Source organism: Oreochromis aureus, linkage group 7 (assembly GCF_013358895.1).
Source record: "Oreochromis aureus strain Israel breed Guangdong linkage group 7, ZZ_aureus, whole genome shotgun sequence".
Classification (NCBI taxonomy): Eukaryota; Metazoa; Chordata; class Actinopteri; order Cichliformes; family Cichlidae; genus Oreochromis; species Oreochromis aureus.
The window spans coordinates 32,548,995-32,568,607 of NC_052948.1; the positions used below are offsets into that span (position 1 = coordinate 32,548,995).

Genomic DNA, 19,613 nt, shown 5'->3' on the forward strand with positions numbered 1-19,613 from the left:
ATCTCAAGAAAAAAAAGCACCGATATGTGCGCTGCTTTTCGGTCTGGTTACTACCGTTTATGTAAGAACCGGTGCCATACCGGTACCCATCCCTAATTAGCAGTGATCGAACTTTCAAAATAAGGGCACAGAGATCATGAAATCATAGAGTGTGAACTTGTCTCAGTGTCTCAGATGGATAAAAAACAAAAAACAACAAAAAAACAGAAATCAAAAATGAGCTGCGGGAGCCACTAATAAACCTGCAAACTAAAGTGTGTGAGTGGGAAACACTGAAATACATGAATAAAGTACATTAAGATAAAATTAAGCAGTGTATTAAATAGTTGTAGTAGTTTTTAAAAGAATTTAAAGTATTTTAAAGAAGGTATTTCTATTTTCTTCAGTACAGCTGAAGAGCAGATAGAAAAGATTTGTGGGTTTCCTGCCTTCCCGTGCAGACTCTTTCTTCCACTGAAGAAATACATTTGTTCCCCATGCTGACAGATAAACTCTGTTTAACATTTAGATCTACCTTCAAACATGACTGTGGAGGTGGTGTGAACATGTAACTCAGTGGGTCTGGAGAGGCACGAGTTTTGTTTAAGAAAGGACTCTGAACGTCCTGCCGTCGAGGGGTGACACCATCAGCCGTGCTGAGCCCGGGGAGTGCAGAGGGCGCCACTTGTTCCTCCAGAGCACCGTGAAGAATCTGGACACGAAAAGGATGCACGCCAGGACCAACAGCACAACTGCAGAGAGAAAACAAGCAGGGCAGCCGGTGGTTAGGTCGGCCAAGGCTGGACATTAAATTAACTGAACTCCTCTCTGCCTCTGTTCACTGAATAAACTGATGATTCTTGTGACACACAAGTTTATTATATTTGTGTTTCAGGGGTGACAAAAAAAGATTCACTATTTTATAAAGTTTACACATTTCTAGTAGTTCATAAGCAGCATTTCAGTGGAGAAAGCAACTCATTTTCTCCACTGCAAACCTTTTCCATGCATGAAACACCCGTATAATATTCAAATGGAACAGAAACCCCAAACCAAATCAAACAAAAAATACTGGCTCATTAATAATCATTATTGATAAATAAGGATTGTTGAACTCACCCATAAAGATGGCGTTTGGAGTGGGATCAGCTGGGTTGAAGTGCTTGTAGACGTTTCCGACCAGAGCCACAATCACCACCGGGTAGATTGTGAGGATGTTGCGCACCCAGCGGTCCAGCACCCAGTTCTCCAGAATGAACCTGCCATCATCAAACAGCTGAGACTGAAGCACAGTGCTCACACAACATTTCACCTCTCCTACTATCGCTGCTGTTATAAGAAAGCTCAATATGGACTGCAAAAATTATTTACTTTGTAAATTCTGAAAAAGCTAAACCAAACTGGCTCATATTAGCCATCTATGCACCGGCCAATGATCAGTGAAATCCAAAAAGAAAAAAAGAAACAGAATACATTAAAATGTATTCTGTTTCTTTTCTTTTCTTCTACACAGTAAACTTGTATACAAGTTTACTGTGTAGCACTATAGTAACGTCACACTATTAAGCATTAGTAAGTGGTTAATTCATCATTTTTATATATAAGTGTTTCTGTTTACTATTGAAACAAACTGTTTGGAGATTCTCTCACAGACTTTTGTTCAGTGAATATGTGTCGTTCTTATACCATCAGTGTTTTGGGTTTTTTAGAATCACAAAAGATGGAGGGAGATCACATAATTTAAGTGGCTTGTAAAAGGTGAATTTTAGGGCAAAGCAAACCTTTGCTTTTGTTTTTTAAAAAAAAAACAGATTTAACTGGTGAATCTATATTTGATTTTCATCTGTCTCCTGATCATAGAAATTATCTTCAAGGTAATTTCTTGTTAGCTCCCACATCCCTGTGCCTGAACGTCATCCAATCAGAGCTTACCATGCCACCACCTCTGCAAACAGGATGCACAGTGACGCAGTTGCTGCCGTGCTCTTATCCACACCCCACAGGTGGAGAACTACAGAGAAATTGATCAGAGAGGCGATAGAAGTCCATGTAGTGTAGAGAGCCAAACCATTTTGGACCTGAAAAAAAAGAAAATGAGACAAACAGTATATCTTACTATTGCCTATTGGGGACAGAGCTGACACTCATCTAACAAGTATTTGCTCCCTTCCATGAAATTAGGAAGGGGGCAAATACTTGCCATGGGTATTTCAACATATTTGCCATGGGTATTTTAATATAAACATTTGTCTGATGATCTGAAACACTAAAGTGTGACAAATATGCAAAAATCAAAGAAATTTTCACACTGACTGTGTCCTACCAGTACTCTGAGAAAGGTCAGGTCTTTGCGATGGTACGTCTGTAACCAGAGTCCGTAGTAATCTGTGGCAAAGCAACAGAAGAACAGAGCGCTGTAGCCGGAAACCGCTATCAGGATTAAAACGACCAAAGACGCCAGCGTCATCCTGGAAGACAGAGAAACAGAAAGAAACAATGAATGCAATAAATAGGGGACAGAAATGGCTCTGTAGGTAGAGTGGTGACCCCATGATCAGAAGGTCGGGAGTTCGAGTCCACTGAACGGCTACCCTGAGCAAGGTGCTGTCCCTACACACTGCTCCCCAGGCACTGGATTGGTGGCTGCCCACTGCTTCACTGAGTGAATGGGATTAATAAAGTATAGATTATTAAGTCACAAGGTCAGACATCAGAGAGACAAAGGGGCAACAATTCCTTTTGTTATTAACTGACTGGTGCGTCCACTTTGTAGTAACTGAACATAATTTACCACAGTGACTTTCAGGCAAACTGAGCTTTCAGTACGTAATTGCATGTTCATTATTTGCATATTCATATTATTTACACTGCATTTTGGTCATTCTTATTTCATGCACTACTCATTATTCACAAACTCACATAAATGCTTCCATTCACAAAGATCTCAAAGGATATTTCTTTGCCTTTCTGCAGATATTCATAGTCACCTTGATATTTAGCATACTTTGGCACAGCTATCAGTATGATTCTTTGCACATCCATAATAAATCTTAATCACTAAGTGCGGTGATTTATTGAAACGTGCATGCATACAGGCTGTGCATTTCTAATGAGCCTTAAAGGCAATGTCTGTTATGGCCATTGGCCATCTTTAATCTTCATGTTTAAGGACACTCAAATCTCTTTGGATGTTTCTGCCTTTTGTTCTGTTCTCTGTCAAGATGATTCCACACTGCTTCAGTAATGTTGACATCCAGGCTCTAGGCAGGCCAATCTCTGTGTTTTTCCTATTCAGGTATGTTTTTAGTCTACTGGGAGTGTGTTTCAGATTCTTTCCATGATGAAAAATCAAGTCGTTGCCAATGACATGATTTTTTTGGATGGTATTACTTGATGGATCAAAATCTGCACATTTCTGCGTTCACAATTCCATCAATTTGGAAAAGATTCCCAGCACCACCAGCTTAAATGGAGCCCCAAACCATAATAGAGCCCCCCACCAGATTACAGGTGGCTGTACACACTCATTGTTGTACCTCTCTCCTGTCCTCCTCCATACATATTGATAATGAGCTGAACCAAAATCTTGGATACAAGTTTAGATTTGGATTCACCACTCCATCAGACCAGTTCAGACCAGTTCAGTCTAGTTCTTGTGAAATCTGGCATATGTCATCCTTTTCTCCTTCTCTTCCTTTCATAAGAATGGCTTCTTGGCAGCCACTCTTCCACTGAGACCATTTCTGATGAGGCTTCAGCAAACAGTGGATGAATCAACTGAAGTGGTAGATGCATGTCTACTGTGCAAAAGGCTTTTGTCAGTACTGTATGTTTATTGCAAGTACCGCTGTGCCACATGAGAACTAAGAAACGTGAGAACTACTTTATTATGTTTTCTTCTCCGTGGTGGCTGGAACAGCACGTCATTTCATGCTGCATTGCACTGACTATTGTTTTGTTAGTATTCACAGTATAGGATGATCATCCTAAATTTCTGACTGTCCTGTCTGAATTTTTGTTTGGTCGCCAAGTGTTACAAAGTCCGAAATGGAGGAACCACTGTTTTGGAGCCATCATCAAAGATATAACTTCAGTTCTGGCTCAATCGAGTTCCAGTTATTTGCATGACTCAGTCTGGATGAACAGCTCGTCCTACAAGTGCTCGTGCTCTGCTAGTAACACGTGGAATTTATTCCAGTTTTCACAGACACTCCTGGTCTGGAACCATCATTTGTTTTTCCAAGAGCACAACGAGCCAAAACACACCTGCGAGGTCTAACCCACCAGTAGGGTGATGAGAGTGTATCAGATGAACTGGAGTGCTCAGCATATGTGAGTACTACTTCAGGAATGTTGAAAAAGCTCCAGTTTACGATTTCATGAAGCTCATGGAACAATTTAAACCATGTGCTGCTCTTGCTAAACCTTTTTCTCTTTAACTAAACTTTAACTCCAGGGTCCATCCCTTCTTATTATGTCTCTGATATGACCACATGTATAATTTAACTGTGTTGAAGTTTTCAATTTTGTACTGTTCTGCAGAAAAATAGTAAAAACAAATTTAACTCCTAGTAAGCAGAACCCAGCCAGGGTGGAGCCAAAAGCCACAAATGGATAACTGCTGAGGTACATTAGGAAAGACATGCAGTGTTAAATCAAATATGTAGAATAAGATATTCATGCTGGATCGGCTGGAGCTCTTGTAAACAGCAGACAATGTATCAGCTGATATTAGCCATCCAACAAGAAATCAGTAATGGCATAAGTGAACATCTTAAAAGTAAAGGCGAGACAGGAGACACAAAAGTTCAACTATGAGTGTTATGAGTTTGTCCACCGCACTCTGCAACTTTCCTGTTAGGAATGCCACAAACACAACAGCTAGCTGCTCCAAGCAGACTCAGGCAGTGTGGAAATGAGTAATCTATAACTAGATCACACCTGCATTGTCATATTATATTAACGTAAGGACTCATTGGATTTTTAAATCACTAACCATTGATATTTGTCTAACAAAAAAATCCTAAATCAATCGGGTTATAGCAGATATACTGTGTGTGCGAGAGACAAATTGAAAGAGAAGCAAAGACAAGAGGACAGGAGACTCTGAGCGGTAACCTGCTGCACATCCTTTCCAGCTCAATCTCTGACTAGGGTGATTAAGGACAGAGATGGAAATGTACTAATGAGTGAAGTGAATGTGGTGAGAAGATGGAAAAGTACTCTGATGAGTGCATAAATGAAGAAAATAAGAGAGAGAGAAGAGAACAGATGGAAAGTTAGTGATTCATGAATGCATAATTAGTAGGGAGGAAGTGAAGGCAGCTATGTAGAGGGTGAAGAGTGGATAGGCAGTCAAGCACTTGGGAGACAAATATAGAGAGGCAAGGACATTTACAAAAGAAGGATTGTGGATATGTTGGATAAAGAATGTTGAATATGGATCTAGGGAGTCTAGGGACAGGGTGAGATGGAGGTGAATGTGGTGACCCGTGAAGGGAGCAGCCAAAAGAAGCATAAGAACAAGTAGTAGTAAATAAAATGAAGACATACTCTGCGTCCCACAGCAGGAGCCAGATTATGTTCAGCACCATGTTGGAGAGCCAGCAAATATAGAAGCCGTAGGGCAGCAGACACTGAGCCCAGGATCTATAAACAGAGAGAGAAATATCAGTTTCATCCTGTGTGTTTAGTTTTAGTCCAGCTGTTTTGATGCTAGCTTACCCTCTGCATGTGTATGAAGTGATATAAATCACCATCAGGGTGAGCCAGGTATAGATAACGCCCCAGATGGAGAAGGTCCAGCCAGCTGGAGTGATGCCTGTCTCATAGCGGGCTGATACATTTCCTGTAGAAGTATGAAAGGGACCTGGAAAACAGACAGAGAGAGAATAAACAAAAGTGCATTGGTGGGGTCTGCATTCCACTTCCAGCTGGCTGTTTTACAGGTGCAGAAAAGCAGAAAATACGAAGATGGAAGAAGAAAACTAATGTGATGTGACTAGACGTTACAGGTAGAAATGGAGAAGAACAGAAATACTTCAGCTGGAAATGTCTGGAAAGAGATGAAATGTGTGTGAAATGTCATAAAATGTAAATTAGCCACATCTTAAATGCAAAGAAAACTAAAGAAAGTCCACATTTTGTTTGTACGTGTTCCCTTTGAGCCTTTATGATTATTAAAAGTCTTTATGTTTGAGTAAGTAGTTAAATCACTGATGAATAAAAAGCTCCAACAGAAAAAACTGTCCCTTTGTCATTTTGACTTAGCATCACAGAATTCTGAGAACGGCTCTTAATTGCCCCTTGGGGATAAATAAAGTCTCTCTGATTCTGATTCTAGTTTCTAAAAACTACCTCAGAGGAAAAGATCTCAGGTTAACAGGGAGACAATGTTCCGGTTTATATGACTTCTTAAGTCTTTGTTTAGTTTAGTGTTAAGTCTCAGATGCTGCAGCTCTTACAGTGTTTCTTCCACCAGCTGGTACTCCTAAGCAGAACTCAAACTTAAAGCAGATGCAGAGCTGCTGCCATGTCCTGCCACAGCGACGCTCGAGAGCAGAACAAGGAGTACAAGAGGCCTGCTGCAGTCCAAGATGGAGGAGTTTCTGACTCACTTGAGGAGCAGCTGATTATTATGCTCAGTTATGCGTCAGTCACAAAAAGGCTTGGCAAACACATATGCATTCAATTCATATAACAAAGCGTGCGTTCCTCCTTTTGATGCGTGCACACATAACAACCTCCTGCCATAAAAAATCTAAATCTGTCCTAAACACTGTGACTTCTGGGTGCTCCGCTTTCCTCCCACAGTCCAAAGACATGACTGTAAGAGGCAAGGCTGTAGGTGTCAACATGAATGTGGATGATCGTTTCTCTGTGGTGGCTCTGTGACGGACTGGTGACCTATGCAGGGTCACCTGTCCTAGGTATAAACATCAATGTGTCATAATTATGAGGACTTCTTTTTGCTTTCATTAATGTAATGCACTTCTATTTTAGCAAGCAGGCTTAAATTTAATGTGTGCGTTTCAAACTACCTCTTTGTCTCAAGCTCACCGTTTCTCTGCTGCAGAGTAGCTCTTACACTTTTTACATGAATCACACTGCCTGCTGTTCCTAAAATCTCTGCCATAATGACTTAATATCTATCATTACTTAAAACAAACGTTCGCAGTAAAAACTGTGATTAAAATAGAAAAAAGGTGGATACATTGTTACTATTTGCCAGCTCACTGAGGAAGGAAATGAGTCTTATCCATGTGGGAGCCCAGCGGAGCATTTTCTCTGCCACACCCTGAATATATATATAAAAATAAATAAATAACTGTTGGATCTTTCCCGTCCAGCAGAACCAGTGGGCGGAGGGATACCACAGTCACTATTCCTCCACTATTTCTTAGGATAAAATAATAAAAACTTCGTACTAATAATTGGTTAATTTGAGCCCCCTCTCATAACTATAACAAACTCTGGGAAGTTTGTGAGCTGTGTTATTGTTACTCCTGCCAGTTAGCAGAACCAGCTATGTAAATGCGCAGTCCTAGAAATGACGGCTCACTGGTTTGTGTAACAAACGTTGGTGACATAACAGCTGCAGTAAACAGTTAACAAAACTTCTGAAAACACAGCTTTTGTGAAGGCAGAAAACTAAAACCAGAAATAAAACACTGAGAATGTACCACCGTGTGCAGTTTTAACAGTTTTGCAGTTATGTTTTTAATCTTTTTCGAGCTCTGTGAAACTCACTTCTTGAACAGCGATATTTCACCTACCTTTGCCCGCTCCGGCCAAAGCGTTAAAGACTAAAACGGCAACAAAAACCACCGCACACAGGATTATGACGAGAATCCGCATAATATTGACGTCCTTCATTTTGTCTTTCTCGCTGTTTCGTGCCTCTGTGTGTCCTCTTCAACTGTCAGGGAGCAGCGGACAGAGCTAAACAGACCCAAACGTGCCGCCTTCACGTGCTCCACGTAAACGCCCACAGCCTTAGAGGGGAAAAAGGAGAGAAGAAATGCAAAAGTGTTGTGCTCACGTTTCAACACAGGTAAACCTTCACTTATATATTACTGTAAATGTTATCGATAGGTTAAACTAAAGTAACTGCATCGTAGTATAGTATATAATTACATATATAAGAACTTGCAGTGTAATGGCGTCCTCTTCAGGCGGACCGTGAACATGATCCAGCTTATTGAGCATGTTTCACAACTTAACTGAAGTTTAAAAGTTGTTCAGCAACATTTTTAGATACATAGTGTGACACATAGTGTCCGTTGAACTGGTTTATAACAAAATAGCGAGTTTTCCCCCTCATATTTACAGCCCATCATACAACAAATAACGTTTATTGATTTTGTTCTGATACGCTTAATCAGAGGCATGGTGCAAGGCTGTGCATCTACTCACATCATTCACAATCTGTCTAACCTGAACAGTATTTCCATCAGCACGTCGGAGGAAACAGTAACAAAACAGTGGGATCTGCACATGTTAGTAATTACATTAAACAGCGAAAACAATAAGTGAACAACTGCAAACTTCCAAATACAAATCTGTTTAAAAGAACAATTCCTGGCATTAGCATTAGTTGAGAACAGATTTGTAATATGATTTGAATAAAAATTAAAAGATATAAATTAACTTAATGAGCTTTTTTAAGAATGAATAGATGAAATGTTTGAGTCTGCCCCTCTGTCTCTAGCCCACTGTTGCTCTGCTGAACAGAGCCGCTCTTACTCACCACACTAATTGTTTGGCAGTTCTAGTAAAAGCTGCAGACTTATAATCGGTCCTTTTGAGCCCCTTTTTATAACCGAGCACCACAGGGAAGTTAGTGATTCACGCCACTTCCCAGAAGCAGCTACGTAACAAATGCGTAGTCATGGAAATGACAGCTCATTGCTTTGTGTAACATAGCTAGGTGACATAACAGCTGCAGTACACGGTTATAAAAGCTATGAAAATACAGTTTTTGTGAAAATGCATCTTTTAGTGATGTTCGCCACATTCCCACTGAGTTCCTGTTAAGGGCTCGAGCCCCTAGTGTCCAGGCATTCCAGTATCCGTTCGCGGGCAGTCGTGTTATCATGAACTCTACTGCTAGCGTTGCCCTGAGGCAACAAACCACATTTTCATGCCTCACACTGGCCCTTCAAAAAAACGAACTTTTTTTTTCTTCAAATAATGCTACGAGGCACATCTCTTTCCAATAAAATGATGAGTTGAAGGTGGTGTGACTTTAAGTTTGGGGTGGGGGGGGACCCCTTTCTGCAAGATGAGACATCTCCATTAGGAGGTAAGATAAAGATCACTATTTTACATGTTTATAGTGAAATAAATGTATATAAAAATACTTGTATGTGCATGAATATGTTAAGAAGTATATTTGATTGTTTGTTCTTTATTTATACATCTGTTACAACTGTTAATTTTCATTTGTTGCCTCAAGGCAACACTGTGTAGTTAGCCTAATTTTTTTCAGGCAATATAATGCATTAGCATATGTGTGTAGAGATGTGTTTGTGTGCATTTATATGATCATAGTCAATGTTTTTTACTTTTACTTTACTTTTTGTTGAGGGACACTTAGGAGGTCAGGGGTCAGTTGGTAAAGTAATTGTGTGTGTGTGGACGTGTATTACTTATTGTTGTGGGGACACAAATCTGTTTACACACTCACATTGTGAGGTCTCACTTACTTTATGGGGACAAATTGGAAGGTAAATCATAAAATTTTAGGGTGAAGGCTTGGAACAGCGTTAGGGTAAGGTTCAGGCAGGGACTTGTGATGGGTAGGCTCAGGATAAGTCTCCAGGAAATGAATGTAAGTTAATGTAATGTCCCCAAAAGTGATGGAAACACATCGTGTGTGTGTGTGCGTGTGCGTGCATGGGGTTAGGGTCAAATGTTGGATGTACTTTGGTGTTTTATTGTTCTGTGAAATGTTTACATTGTTTATTTGTTCATCCTTGTTGTGCTAATAAAACATATTATAGAATAACTTGGTGTTTGACTACCCTTGTCGCACAGTGTTGCCTTGAAGCAACAAACCAAAATAAGTAAAAACAGATATAAAAACACAAGGAAACATCAGAAATCAGTTTCTAGCAGATGATCAGCAACTGGTTCATTTGTGCTGCCAAGTGCAGTTAGCTTCTTCAGCCAGTAGGTGTGAATCATGTCTGGCTCTGGTGCTGTCCAACTCTTCATACTTCATACAATCTGTCTGTCTGTCTACACTGAAGGTCTGCCTGCACTGAGGACACCTGTAGGTTTCAGTCTGATCCTTTTCATCCCAGTAGCTTTTAATACAGTTCATACAGTGGTTGTGTCCACAGGGAATAGTCACCGGGTCCTTCAGGAGAAACACTCAAACATATTGAACAGCAGAATTTGTTCTGATCCAAATGAATAGTTAGCGCTGACATTTCACCTCTCAGAAACAAGGAGTGTAAGAAACTTTATCACAGAGAGGAAAGAGCAAGTGGATTTTCAGGTCATGGCTGATACCTGTGAGAGGAATAGTTTGAGTGGTGATAAAACTGAAAGCACATTTTGTTTTCCATGTTTCAGGTCACAGCTTGTCATGCATCAGTAAACCAATAGCATTTGTTCTGACTAAATAATAGTGAATAATAGTATAACCTTCCAGCAGCCATGTCTTCGTGGTGTTACTACTACTACTAAAAGAAATCAAGACTGACGCACATGCCTTTGAAAAAGGATCGTGTTTTATTTACAGAGGTTCCATCAGAATTAAAATACAAATGATTTATAGACTCCACAGGTGGAGCATTCATTCAGAGCTCGAGGAGGACAGTTGGAGGCCCTGTGTGTGTGTTTGTAAGTGAGCATCGTGTGTGTGACAGCTTTGGCAGAGAGGGGGAAAGTCCTTGGATGCATCTTCAGCCTCCTCTTCATCCTCCCCTTCGTTCTCCTGCTCAGTGACTCTCGCCTTTCTTCCCTACGACCTGTGTGGGGACAAAACATGGGTGAGTGTCAAACACTGCTCTACACAAATGAGCACAGGCTGCTGCAGCTGCTCCTCACCCTTTTGAAATCGTTCATGTTAGTGGCCTGCACCGGAGTGCCTATGAATGTCAGGTAGTTGATTTTTGTCGTCTCCTCGCCTCCTTGGTTTGACTTAATGAACAACTGAAGGGGAAAAAAAAGAAAATGCATTTAACAATTCAACAAAAACACACAAAAAATGTTTTTCTTTAACTATTCATTGATTCTGCCAGCGTGCAATGTGTCCATAGGGCAACCCTTCCCAAGCTACTTCTCCAAATTCCTCCAAGAGGGAAGTCTTTTTCCTATAACTCACAATTGTGGCGACTATCCCACAAATAAACCTCTAAAAGCTTTTCCCCCACCTACAGGATCTACTTCTACAGGGAGTGCAGAATTATTAGGCAAGTTGTATTTTTGAGGAATAATTTTATTATTGAACGACAACCATGTTCTCAGTGAACCCAAAAAACTCATTAATATCAAAGCTGAATGTTTTTGGAAGTAGTTTTTAGTTTGTTTTTAGTTTTAGCTATTTTAGGGGGATATCTGTGTGTGCAGGTGACTATTACTGTGCAGAATTATTAGGCAACTTAACAAAAAACAAATATGTTTTTTGTTAATATGATTTGTTAATATATACCCATTTCAATTATTTATTTTTACCAGTGAAACCAGTATAACATCTCCACATTCACAAATATACATTTCTGACATTCAAAACAAAACAAAAACAAATCAGCGACCAATATAGCCACCTTTCTTTGCAAGGACACTCAAAAGCCTGCCATCCATGGATTCTGTCAGTGTTTTGATCTGTTCACCATCAACATTGCGTGCAGCAGCAACCACAGCCTCCCAGACACTGTTCAGAGAGGTGTACTGTTTTCCCTCCTTGTAAATCTCACATTTGATGATGGACCACAGGTTCTCAATGGGGTTCAGATCAGGTGAACAAGGAGGCCATGTCATTAGTTTTCTTCTTTTATACCCTTTCTTGCCAGCCACGCTGTGGAGTACTTGGACGCTGCGTGTGATGGAGCATTGTCCTGCATGAAAATCATGTTTTTCTTGAAGGATGCAGACTTCTTCCTGTACCACTGCTTGAAGGTGTCTTCCAGAAACTGGCAGTAGGACTGGGAGTTGAGCTTGACTCCATCCTCAACCCGAAAAGGCCCCACAAGCTCATCTTTGATGATACCAGCCCAAACCAGTACTCCACCTCCACCTTGCTGGCGTCTGAGTCGGACTGGAGCTCTCTGCCCTTTACCAATCCAGCCACGGGCCCATCCATCTGGCCCATCAAGACTCACTCTCATTTCATCAGTCCATAAAACCTTAGAAAAATCAGTCTTGAGATATTTCTTGGCCCAGTCTTGACGTTTCAGCTTGTGTGTCTTGTTCAGTGGTGGTCGTCTTTCAGCCTTTCTTACCTTGGCCATGTCTCTGAGTATTGCACACCTTGTGCTTTTGGGCACTCCAGTGATGTTGCAGCTCTGAAATATGGCCAAACTGGTGGCAAGTGGCATCTTGGCAGCTGCACGCTTGACTTTTCTCAGTTCATGGGCAGTTATTTTGCGCCTTGGTTTTCCACACGCTTCTTGCGACCCTGTTGACTATTTTGAATGAAACGCTTGATTGTTCGATGATCACGCTTCAGAAGCTTTGCAATTTTAAGACTGCTGCATCCCTCTGCAAGATATCTCACTATTTTTGACTTTTCTGAGCCTGTCAAGTCCTTCTTTTGACCCATTTTGCCAAAGGAAAGGAAGTTGCCTAATAATTATGCACACCTGATATAGGGTGTTGATGTCATTAGACCACACCCCTTCTCATTACAGAGATGCACATCACCTAATATGCTTAATTGGTAGTGGGCTTTCGAGCCTATACAGCTTGGAGTAAGACAACATGCATGAAGAGGATGATGTGGACAAAATACTCATTTGCCTAATAATTCTGCACTCCCTGTATTGTATATACTTGAGGATTTTTGCCTTTTGCATCACGGCCTCTTCTGCTGCTCATTAACAACCTTCTTAAAATACATTTCTAATGCATTAAGATCTAACCGCAGTAATGTTTCAGAGGTACTGTTGGTAGTCGGGTCCTTACTGTAACACTCTGTACGTTCTGAAACTTGACGTAGCGCAGAGGAATCAAACCGTCTTCTTTGTAATCTTCCTCAGACAGCTCCAGAGTCTGAGTGGCTTCGCTCCGCTCTGCGTCGTCAAACCCCATCGACCGAGGGAGATTGATAAACACCTTCACCACCTTAGGGGCTTGGGCTGACAGAGAGTGAAAAATAAAGAAAAAAATGAGACACAAAAGGAAGAAGATGATTTTTTTTATCACTCGAAAACTGACAAAGTTCATGTCAGCGCCTCCAGATGCTCCAGAGGCTGTGACTAATGTCAGCAGGAGAAACACTCACCAAAGTCTGAGGACAGTAGTTTCATAGAGAAGAGCTTCACAGGCTGATTGAAGGCGATCGTTATCAACAACTGGACAAGATTTAAAAAGGAAAACATCCATCAGGTTGATGGGCCACATGTAACAAAGTTTATTAAGGAGGTAAACAGAGAATGAAAGCAGACTAAGGGTTTCAGTTAGTTTTAGCTTTGTTTCAGTTTCCTGAACAAACCTGAGAGTTTCAGATTATTTTGTATTGTTTCAAAATGTCTAAATGTCGAGTCTGTTGACTTTAGACATTATGATATGGGAGGGATTTGTTAAATCAATAAATATAATCAGCAAAGCCCCTCGTGCTGGTTATGTTGTCTGAAATGAAGATATTTATTGTATATTTTTGTTTCATTTTTTTAAACACACAATACGTTTTAGCTAGTTTACATTCCTGTTTAAAAGTGTCATGAACATAAAGAGAAGAAAAAATCAAAATTCAGGGTCATTAAAACCATATGCAAAAATTTCTCTCTTGAGTATTCAGGAGATAAATATTAGAAAGAATAAGAAATACGTGAAAAAAAAAAAAAATGATCAGGAACACCACTTTAAAAGTATCATGATTATCCAAATATTTCATATGAGGATAAACCCCTGAAAATGTGTTGTCACATTTTAAGAGGTCCAAACAAATTAAACATGTTTTTAAGAGGCAAGTCATCTATTAGGCATTCTCAATGTGAAACCAGCTTCTTTGAGGAAATAACATCCAGGCTGAGTGGGGTACTGATTTCGTGAGAACTTTAAACTTGTAATGTTTAAACTTCCCGCGTGAAGCGAAAACTCGAACCTGTTCATCGCAGTCAGACTCCAGGTAGGACGAGTCTTTGATCAAACAGTTGTCGAAGCCGCAGTCGTCGCTCTCGTTGAGGCACTCGCAACCGGCTTTGTTCACAAAAGGCATGAGGTCCATCTGAAACACAGCAGAGGAGGCAAACTCATTTATTCAGTTCAAACTTCGTGTACGGCTCGATATTTATGAAGCCTGATTCATCGTAGTGGTTCATGTGTGTACTGCAGCAGGTTTACATACACATTTATTTAACCTTTTCATTCATCTGTGGCATAGCTTGCACGTGTTTTCACACAGAGTTGGGCTATTTATGGTATTTTTCTATCATTTTTTACTGAATCAGAGTATTACTGTCGAATCAGTGCTTACATCGGTTTAGTACAGAGTATGGCTGGATGATGTTTAGTTTTTGAAACGTATGAGTGGATTATCAAGATAAGATTAGACAGTATTATTAATGGTGACATGATGTGGTGGTGATTCATCTGAACACTAACTCAAACTTTAAAGCTACATCTTAACTTATAATGTCATAAGTGGCAACAGGCGACAAAGTCCAGGCGCTGTGAAGAAAGAAAGCTGACAAAACAATGCTTTTTATCATAGATAGCAGTTTGTTGGTCTGTTTTTGTGTGGACTTTGTATTTTATAACTTTATCTTTTATTCAAACTTAACTATTAAAACACAGAAGTTATACATTAAGACAAAATAATTTATCTGTTTAGGAAGCAGTGGACGAAACAGCTCCTGTGTTTGGTGAGGTAAAACACACATTTGTGTCAATAGTCTGGTGGTTTAGCGCAGTGACTTCAGTTCCTTGTTGGAAAAAGCTGCCAGCACTGGAAAAAGTGAAAATGTTATGCTGTCTGCTTGGGGGCGTGGCCCACTGCCATCTACCACAAATAACACACCAACACTGATGAGAACCCTCAGTAAAGCCTTAAGGGTACTAAAAAAATGTAAGAATGTCTTATTGGGTTTGATGAAAATTGACATAAGAACTATTAAATATGAACTTTAATCCCTTTTTATTTTAATTAAAGTTCATTTTTAAAAAACAATGCTATCCGACATGCTGCTTTTCTAAATAATACCACAATGAATATATATCTTACACTGAAAAAATACAGAAATATGGGACAACTGGATTGACTCACACCTTTATTGGTAGTCAAGTTGGCTCATGATGCACTGGTCCAACTTTTTCAAATGCTGATGTAGAGTACTGATCAATAATCACCTTAAATCAATAGCTTTATTTCTCACTGTAAGGAAGAGACTGTGAACCATTCTTTACACCAGGCTCAGCTTAAACAGCTTTTCTAACTTTGTAAAATAACTCAGGAGAAATGTAAACATAGGGGAACGTACTGAGCTGGCATTCGTAAGCAAAAGCACATCCCTAAAGGAGACAATGACTAATGACCTTTTCCCTAACTTCGTGACTGCTGTATTCAACTAGCAATAAATGCACAGATTATTTCTTTATTTGAGCACTGCGGATGGCCAGCGGACAATCAAAAGCCATCAGGAACATTATCCACTCACATATCCCTTAGGAATGTCGGAGTCCTCGCTATTTCCAGGGTCGTTCTCTGTGTGCTGTTTGATCTTCTCCTCCAGACCTGCAGCGTCTGCCCCCTGGTACTGATCGACCCGCACCCGGTTCCTGAAGAACAGGAACGTTGGTGTTGCGGAGATGTTGTTGGCTGCGGCTGTTGCCTGGGGAAATTAGAAAAAAAAAAAATTTAAATTCAGAATATAATCAGACTTTAGTGCCACTAAACTTGCGTGTTTGAGTCTCACTATTGACCGGCACCACGCATGTCTATTATTTCATAACCTCTGACAGAAGCATACATTTCTGCTGCTCTGACTCAGTATGCAGAGGATGATGATGACGACTTCAGGGATTGAGGACGATCAGCAATATTGTCAGTTAGGTCACATTTAAGTTTGAGCTTGTTTCCCATTAACAGACGAAAATCAATATTCATACTAAATTTGGTCTGCTTCCCACCCCCTCCCCCTTTTGGTTGTTTTACTTTTTTGTATTAATTTCATGAAACCATACAAATCAGCCATCAGTATGACAATTGTTTGACTTATAGGCCACCAATGTACCCCATCTGGGCTGAAATTTGGAACTTTTTAAATTTTTTTGTAGCCTTTTTGAGCCCTCGTGACTTCATAAGTGCAGGAGACATCCCAATTAATGTGGTACAACTGCTCTGTGGGCTACTCTTGCTTGTATTGTTGTAGATCCGTCAGCTGGCCATGGAGAATAGCAAAGAGTGTTAAAAAGAATGAGTCCTTGTAAATCTCCCATAGATGACATTTTTGCCCAGTCTTTCTTATTGTTCAATCATGAACTCTGACCTTAACTAAGGCAAGTTAAGGTCAACCTGAAGTTCTTTAGATGTTGTTCTGGAGTAATTTTGCTGCGCTGGCCACTCCTGAGAAAGTTCAGCACTGTTCCGGGTTTTCTCCATTTGTGGATAACAGCTCTCACTGGAGTCACAAAGCTTTCGAAGTGGCTTTTTATCCTTTTCAGACGGACAGACGTCATTGACTCTGTTTCTCAGCAGTTCTTGAATTTCTTTAGCTTGTGGCATGATGTCTTGCTTTTTGAGATCTTTTATCTTACTTCACTTTGTCAGACAAGTTCTATTTACATGTCTTGACTCATCAGGTCTGACAGTAATTCAGCCTGGGAGTGGCTAATGAAAATGAACAACGTGGTGAATCAGACTCACCTGACAGACGTGAACATCTACTTCGAGGAAGACGACCTGTGGGTATTTGTTACTCAACATGTTGAAAGCTGGAGCTATTCTGATGCATGGCCGGCACCTGAGGAGGAAGGACAGAGCAGGTTAGCAGTCAATTCTAGTCTCACGATGGATCACTGCATCAATTGTTGCAGCACTTGTCCTGCAAGATGTGATGAATATCTGCCACACACAATAACACTGCTCAGTGAAGCTAATACAAGCTTAACTTGCTCCTTTATTTATTATAATATCATAAAACCCTTTAGTAGAATGTAAACTAATAAATGAATTACAAGTTTTAATGTTGGTCTAAACTTTTCATTTAGACCTTTTGCTGCTGTTGTGGGTACTGAGTTGTGATGAGTTTACCCTCAGGACAAGAACCTAGCATTATCATCATTTAATAATGCTAGGTGTGTCCCAAAAGAAAGACATAACCTTTAACTTTAGATACTTTAAACTGATTATCATCACTATTGATCTGCTGTCTTTTCATCAGCTTAACAGGCCTACAGATCAATCAAAGCCTCTTACAATCAGATTGTACATAAATCACACAAAGACCTGAAAACCCGCACGTAACAGATGATTTGTTATGCTAGTGGTAGTAGTTCTGCTTTACATGAGGACAATGTTACAGTAGAGCTCATTCTATTTAATCAGCCAGCTCACTCACACACCTCAGCAGCCAAGTTGCTGTAATACTGCCGTGTCATTGTAAGCAGCAGCGCTAGTGAGCTAACGCCTAGCTCACTGCTACCATAACGCTAGCATGCCGGCCGTAATTACAATACAATAAACGCTGCCGGTGAGAGAAATATTCAGCTCATGTCACCTCCTCAAAGCAGCTAAGCGACTATCCCTGAATGTTCTCAGTCATATCCCGAAACTAAGGATTAAGTCTCGAGGGGCCTGAGCTTACCCGGCCATTGTGAACTTCACCACGGCGAGCCTGGAGCCGGCGGCAGCTAGCTCCGGCTGGAAGTCCGGGTCGCTCCCGATCACTTTAACGCCTACCATGGTGCAGTTTGCTGCTGCGATGTGAGGCGGTTACCCGGGTGGTGTTCAGAGCGAACAAACAAGGCAACCTAACAAATATACGGTGTTTTGTTTTTAGCCTTCTGTCGGTGTGTTAGCCGACTAGCCGTCCGGTTCCGAGCCACACACTACAGTTTCAGTGCGTTGCTCCAGGATGTGACTCGTGATTGGCTACTACACAACCGGAAAGGTAGGGCTTTCTTCTTCGTCCTCACCGAGTCAGCTTCCGTACGTTATACTGGCCTCAACAGGTTAAAGAAAGAACAACAAAAATCTTAATTTTTAGGGAAAAAAGGAAATTCAAATCAAATCAAACGCTGGTCTCATAAATCTTACAAATTCAGTAAAGCATAAATGAATGAATGAATGAATGAAGGAAGGACAAAAAAGGAAAATGTGCTTTTTGATCCAAACCTCACATGTTGCAAATTTCATTTACTTCTCACCACTGAATTTTGTAGAAAAAATAATGGACTGCTCTATAAATTTAGCTAACTATATATGCAGTGCAAAATGAAAAATAACATGGCCATTAATGCAGTAAATAAAATTAAATCCACATACATACATACAATACATTAATTAAATTAAAAATTAAAAAAAGAAAAATGAATGAAATTAAAAGGCAAAGTACATGAACAATAAAGAAACAATGAACAAATGAAGAACATGATGAAAATAACAAAAATGAAATAATTAAGAAAAGACAATTAGAAAAAAGAAAATTCATCACAACACACTTTACAGACTCATAAATGCTAACATTATTATTAGTAGTAGTATTAATATCATCATCATCATCATCATCATCATCATTATTATTATTATCTTAGATATATTTCAGTTTTTACCATTTTTTAGCCACTTTTAGGCCTTCATAGTAAATAGTAGGTCGGGTGTTATACATATACAAATAAAAAAACATCATTATAATGAGTATTTGTAGAAGAGCTGAGCCTCATATTAAACCAATCAAAAAAGATTTGTCATTGACAGGGAAATAACGCGCATACATTTGATCTTTAAATATTTTTTATACTTGCTAATCTGTAGAATCTCTTTAGGTGGCACTGCTGTACAACAACGGAGGAGACAATCATTGCTGGCAAAGTATTTTGATAACATAAAAAGGCACCAGAAGCATCGGCAGCAAGTAAACCCTCAGATTAAAAAAAATAAAAAAAATAAAAAATATTAAGATATTGTTAAACACAGCTTTTGGTGTAATGTTGTCCCATTACACTTTCCCATGGAAATGCACTGGGTTTTAAGAATTGAGAGTTAGAGTGACACAGTGACTTAGGCTTTAAATCAAAGCTAAACATACAGTGCATCTCACTGAAACTCCAAAATCATGGTTAATGTAACAGTTAATGTTCAATAGATGCCTTTAGAGTGAAATAAATGAAGTATAACACAATTATTATGATGTGCTGACAAAGAAACTATTTTTACAGATCAATCAGAGCCTTCACTTTAATTTTAGTGTAAGTAAAAAAAAAAATCATGTACAGAATCACCAGACAAATCTGATAAAATCACC

The 19,613-nt window shown here is 39.8% G+C and overlaps 2 protein-coding genes across 2 annotated transcripts; both read right to left on the bottom strand.

The window, feature by feature from the left end:
- Positions 1-8,802, bottom strand: LOC116324902. The gene is made up of 8 exons (XM_039615277.1): positions 8,729-8,802; positions 7,755-7,973; positions 5,704-5,848; positions 5,533-5,628; positions 2,303-2,447; positions 1,912-2,057; positions 1,099-1,238; positions 1-731 (listed from the first exon to the last, which is right to left on the bottom strand). The coding sequence occupies exons 2-8, from the start codon at positions 7,852-7,854 to the stop codon at positions 583-585; spliced, it is 921 nt and encodes a 306-aa protein (XP_039471211.1). The 5' UTR covers positions 7,855-7,973; positions 8,729-8,802; the 3' UTR covers positions 1-582.
- Positions 8,803-10,696: 1,894 nt separating this feature from the next.
- On the bottom strand, positions 10,697-18,254 carry txnl1 (thioredoxin-like 1). The gene is made up of 8 exons (XM_031745714.2): positions 17,955-18,254; positions 17,015-17,111; positions 15,807-15,980; positions 14,255-14,377; positions 13,433-13,502; positions 13,114-13,286; positions 11,038-11,142; positions 10,697-10,958 (listed from the first exon to the last, which is right to left on the bottom strand). The coding sequence occupies exons 1-8, from the start codon at positions 18,050-18,052 to the stop codon at positions 10,929-10,931; spliced, it is 870 nt and encodes a 289-aa protein (XP_031601574.1). The 5' UTR covers positions 18,053-18,254; the 3' UTR covers positions 10,697-10,928.
- Positions 18,255-19,613: the final 1,359 nt, after the last annotated feature.

Coding starts and splice junctions, on each gene's coding strand:
- LOC116324902 (XM_039615277.1), bottom strand. CDS start 7,854: ATGAAGGACGTCAATATTATGCGGATTCTCGTCATAATCCTGTGTGCG. Junction 2,448..5,532: donor CTCCTGCTGTGGGACGCAGA/GTATGTCTTCAT, acceptor TCTGTCTTCCAG/GATGACGCTGGCGTCTTTGG. Junction 732..1,098: donor TCCAAACGCCATCTTTATGG/GTGAGTTCAACA, acceptor TTCTCTCTGCAG/TTGTGCTGTTGGTCCTGGCG.
- txnl1 (XM_031745714.2), bottom strand. CDS start 18,052: ATGGTAGGCGTTAAAGTGATCGGGAGCGACCCGGACTTCCAGCCGGAG. Junction 13,503..14,254: donor AGTCTGACTGCGATGAACAG/GTTCGAGTTTTC, acceptor AATCTTGTCCAG/TTGTTGATAACGATCGCCTT. Junction 13,287..13,432: donor ACTACTGTCCTCAGACTTTG/GTGAGTGTTTCT, acceptor ACTCTCTGTCAG/CCCAAGCCCCTAAGGTGGTG.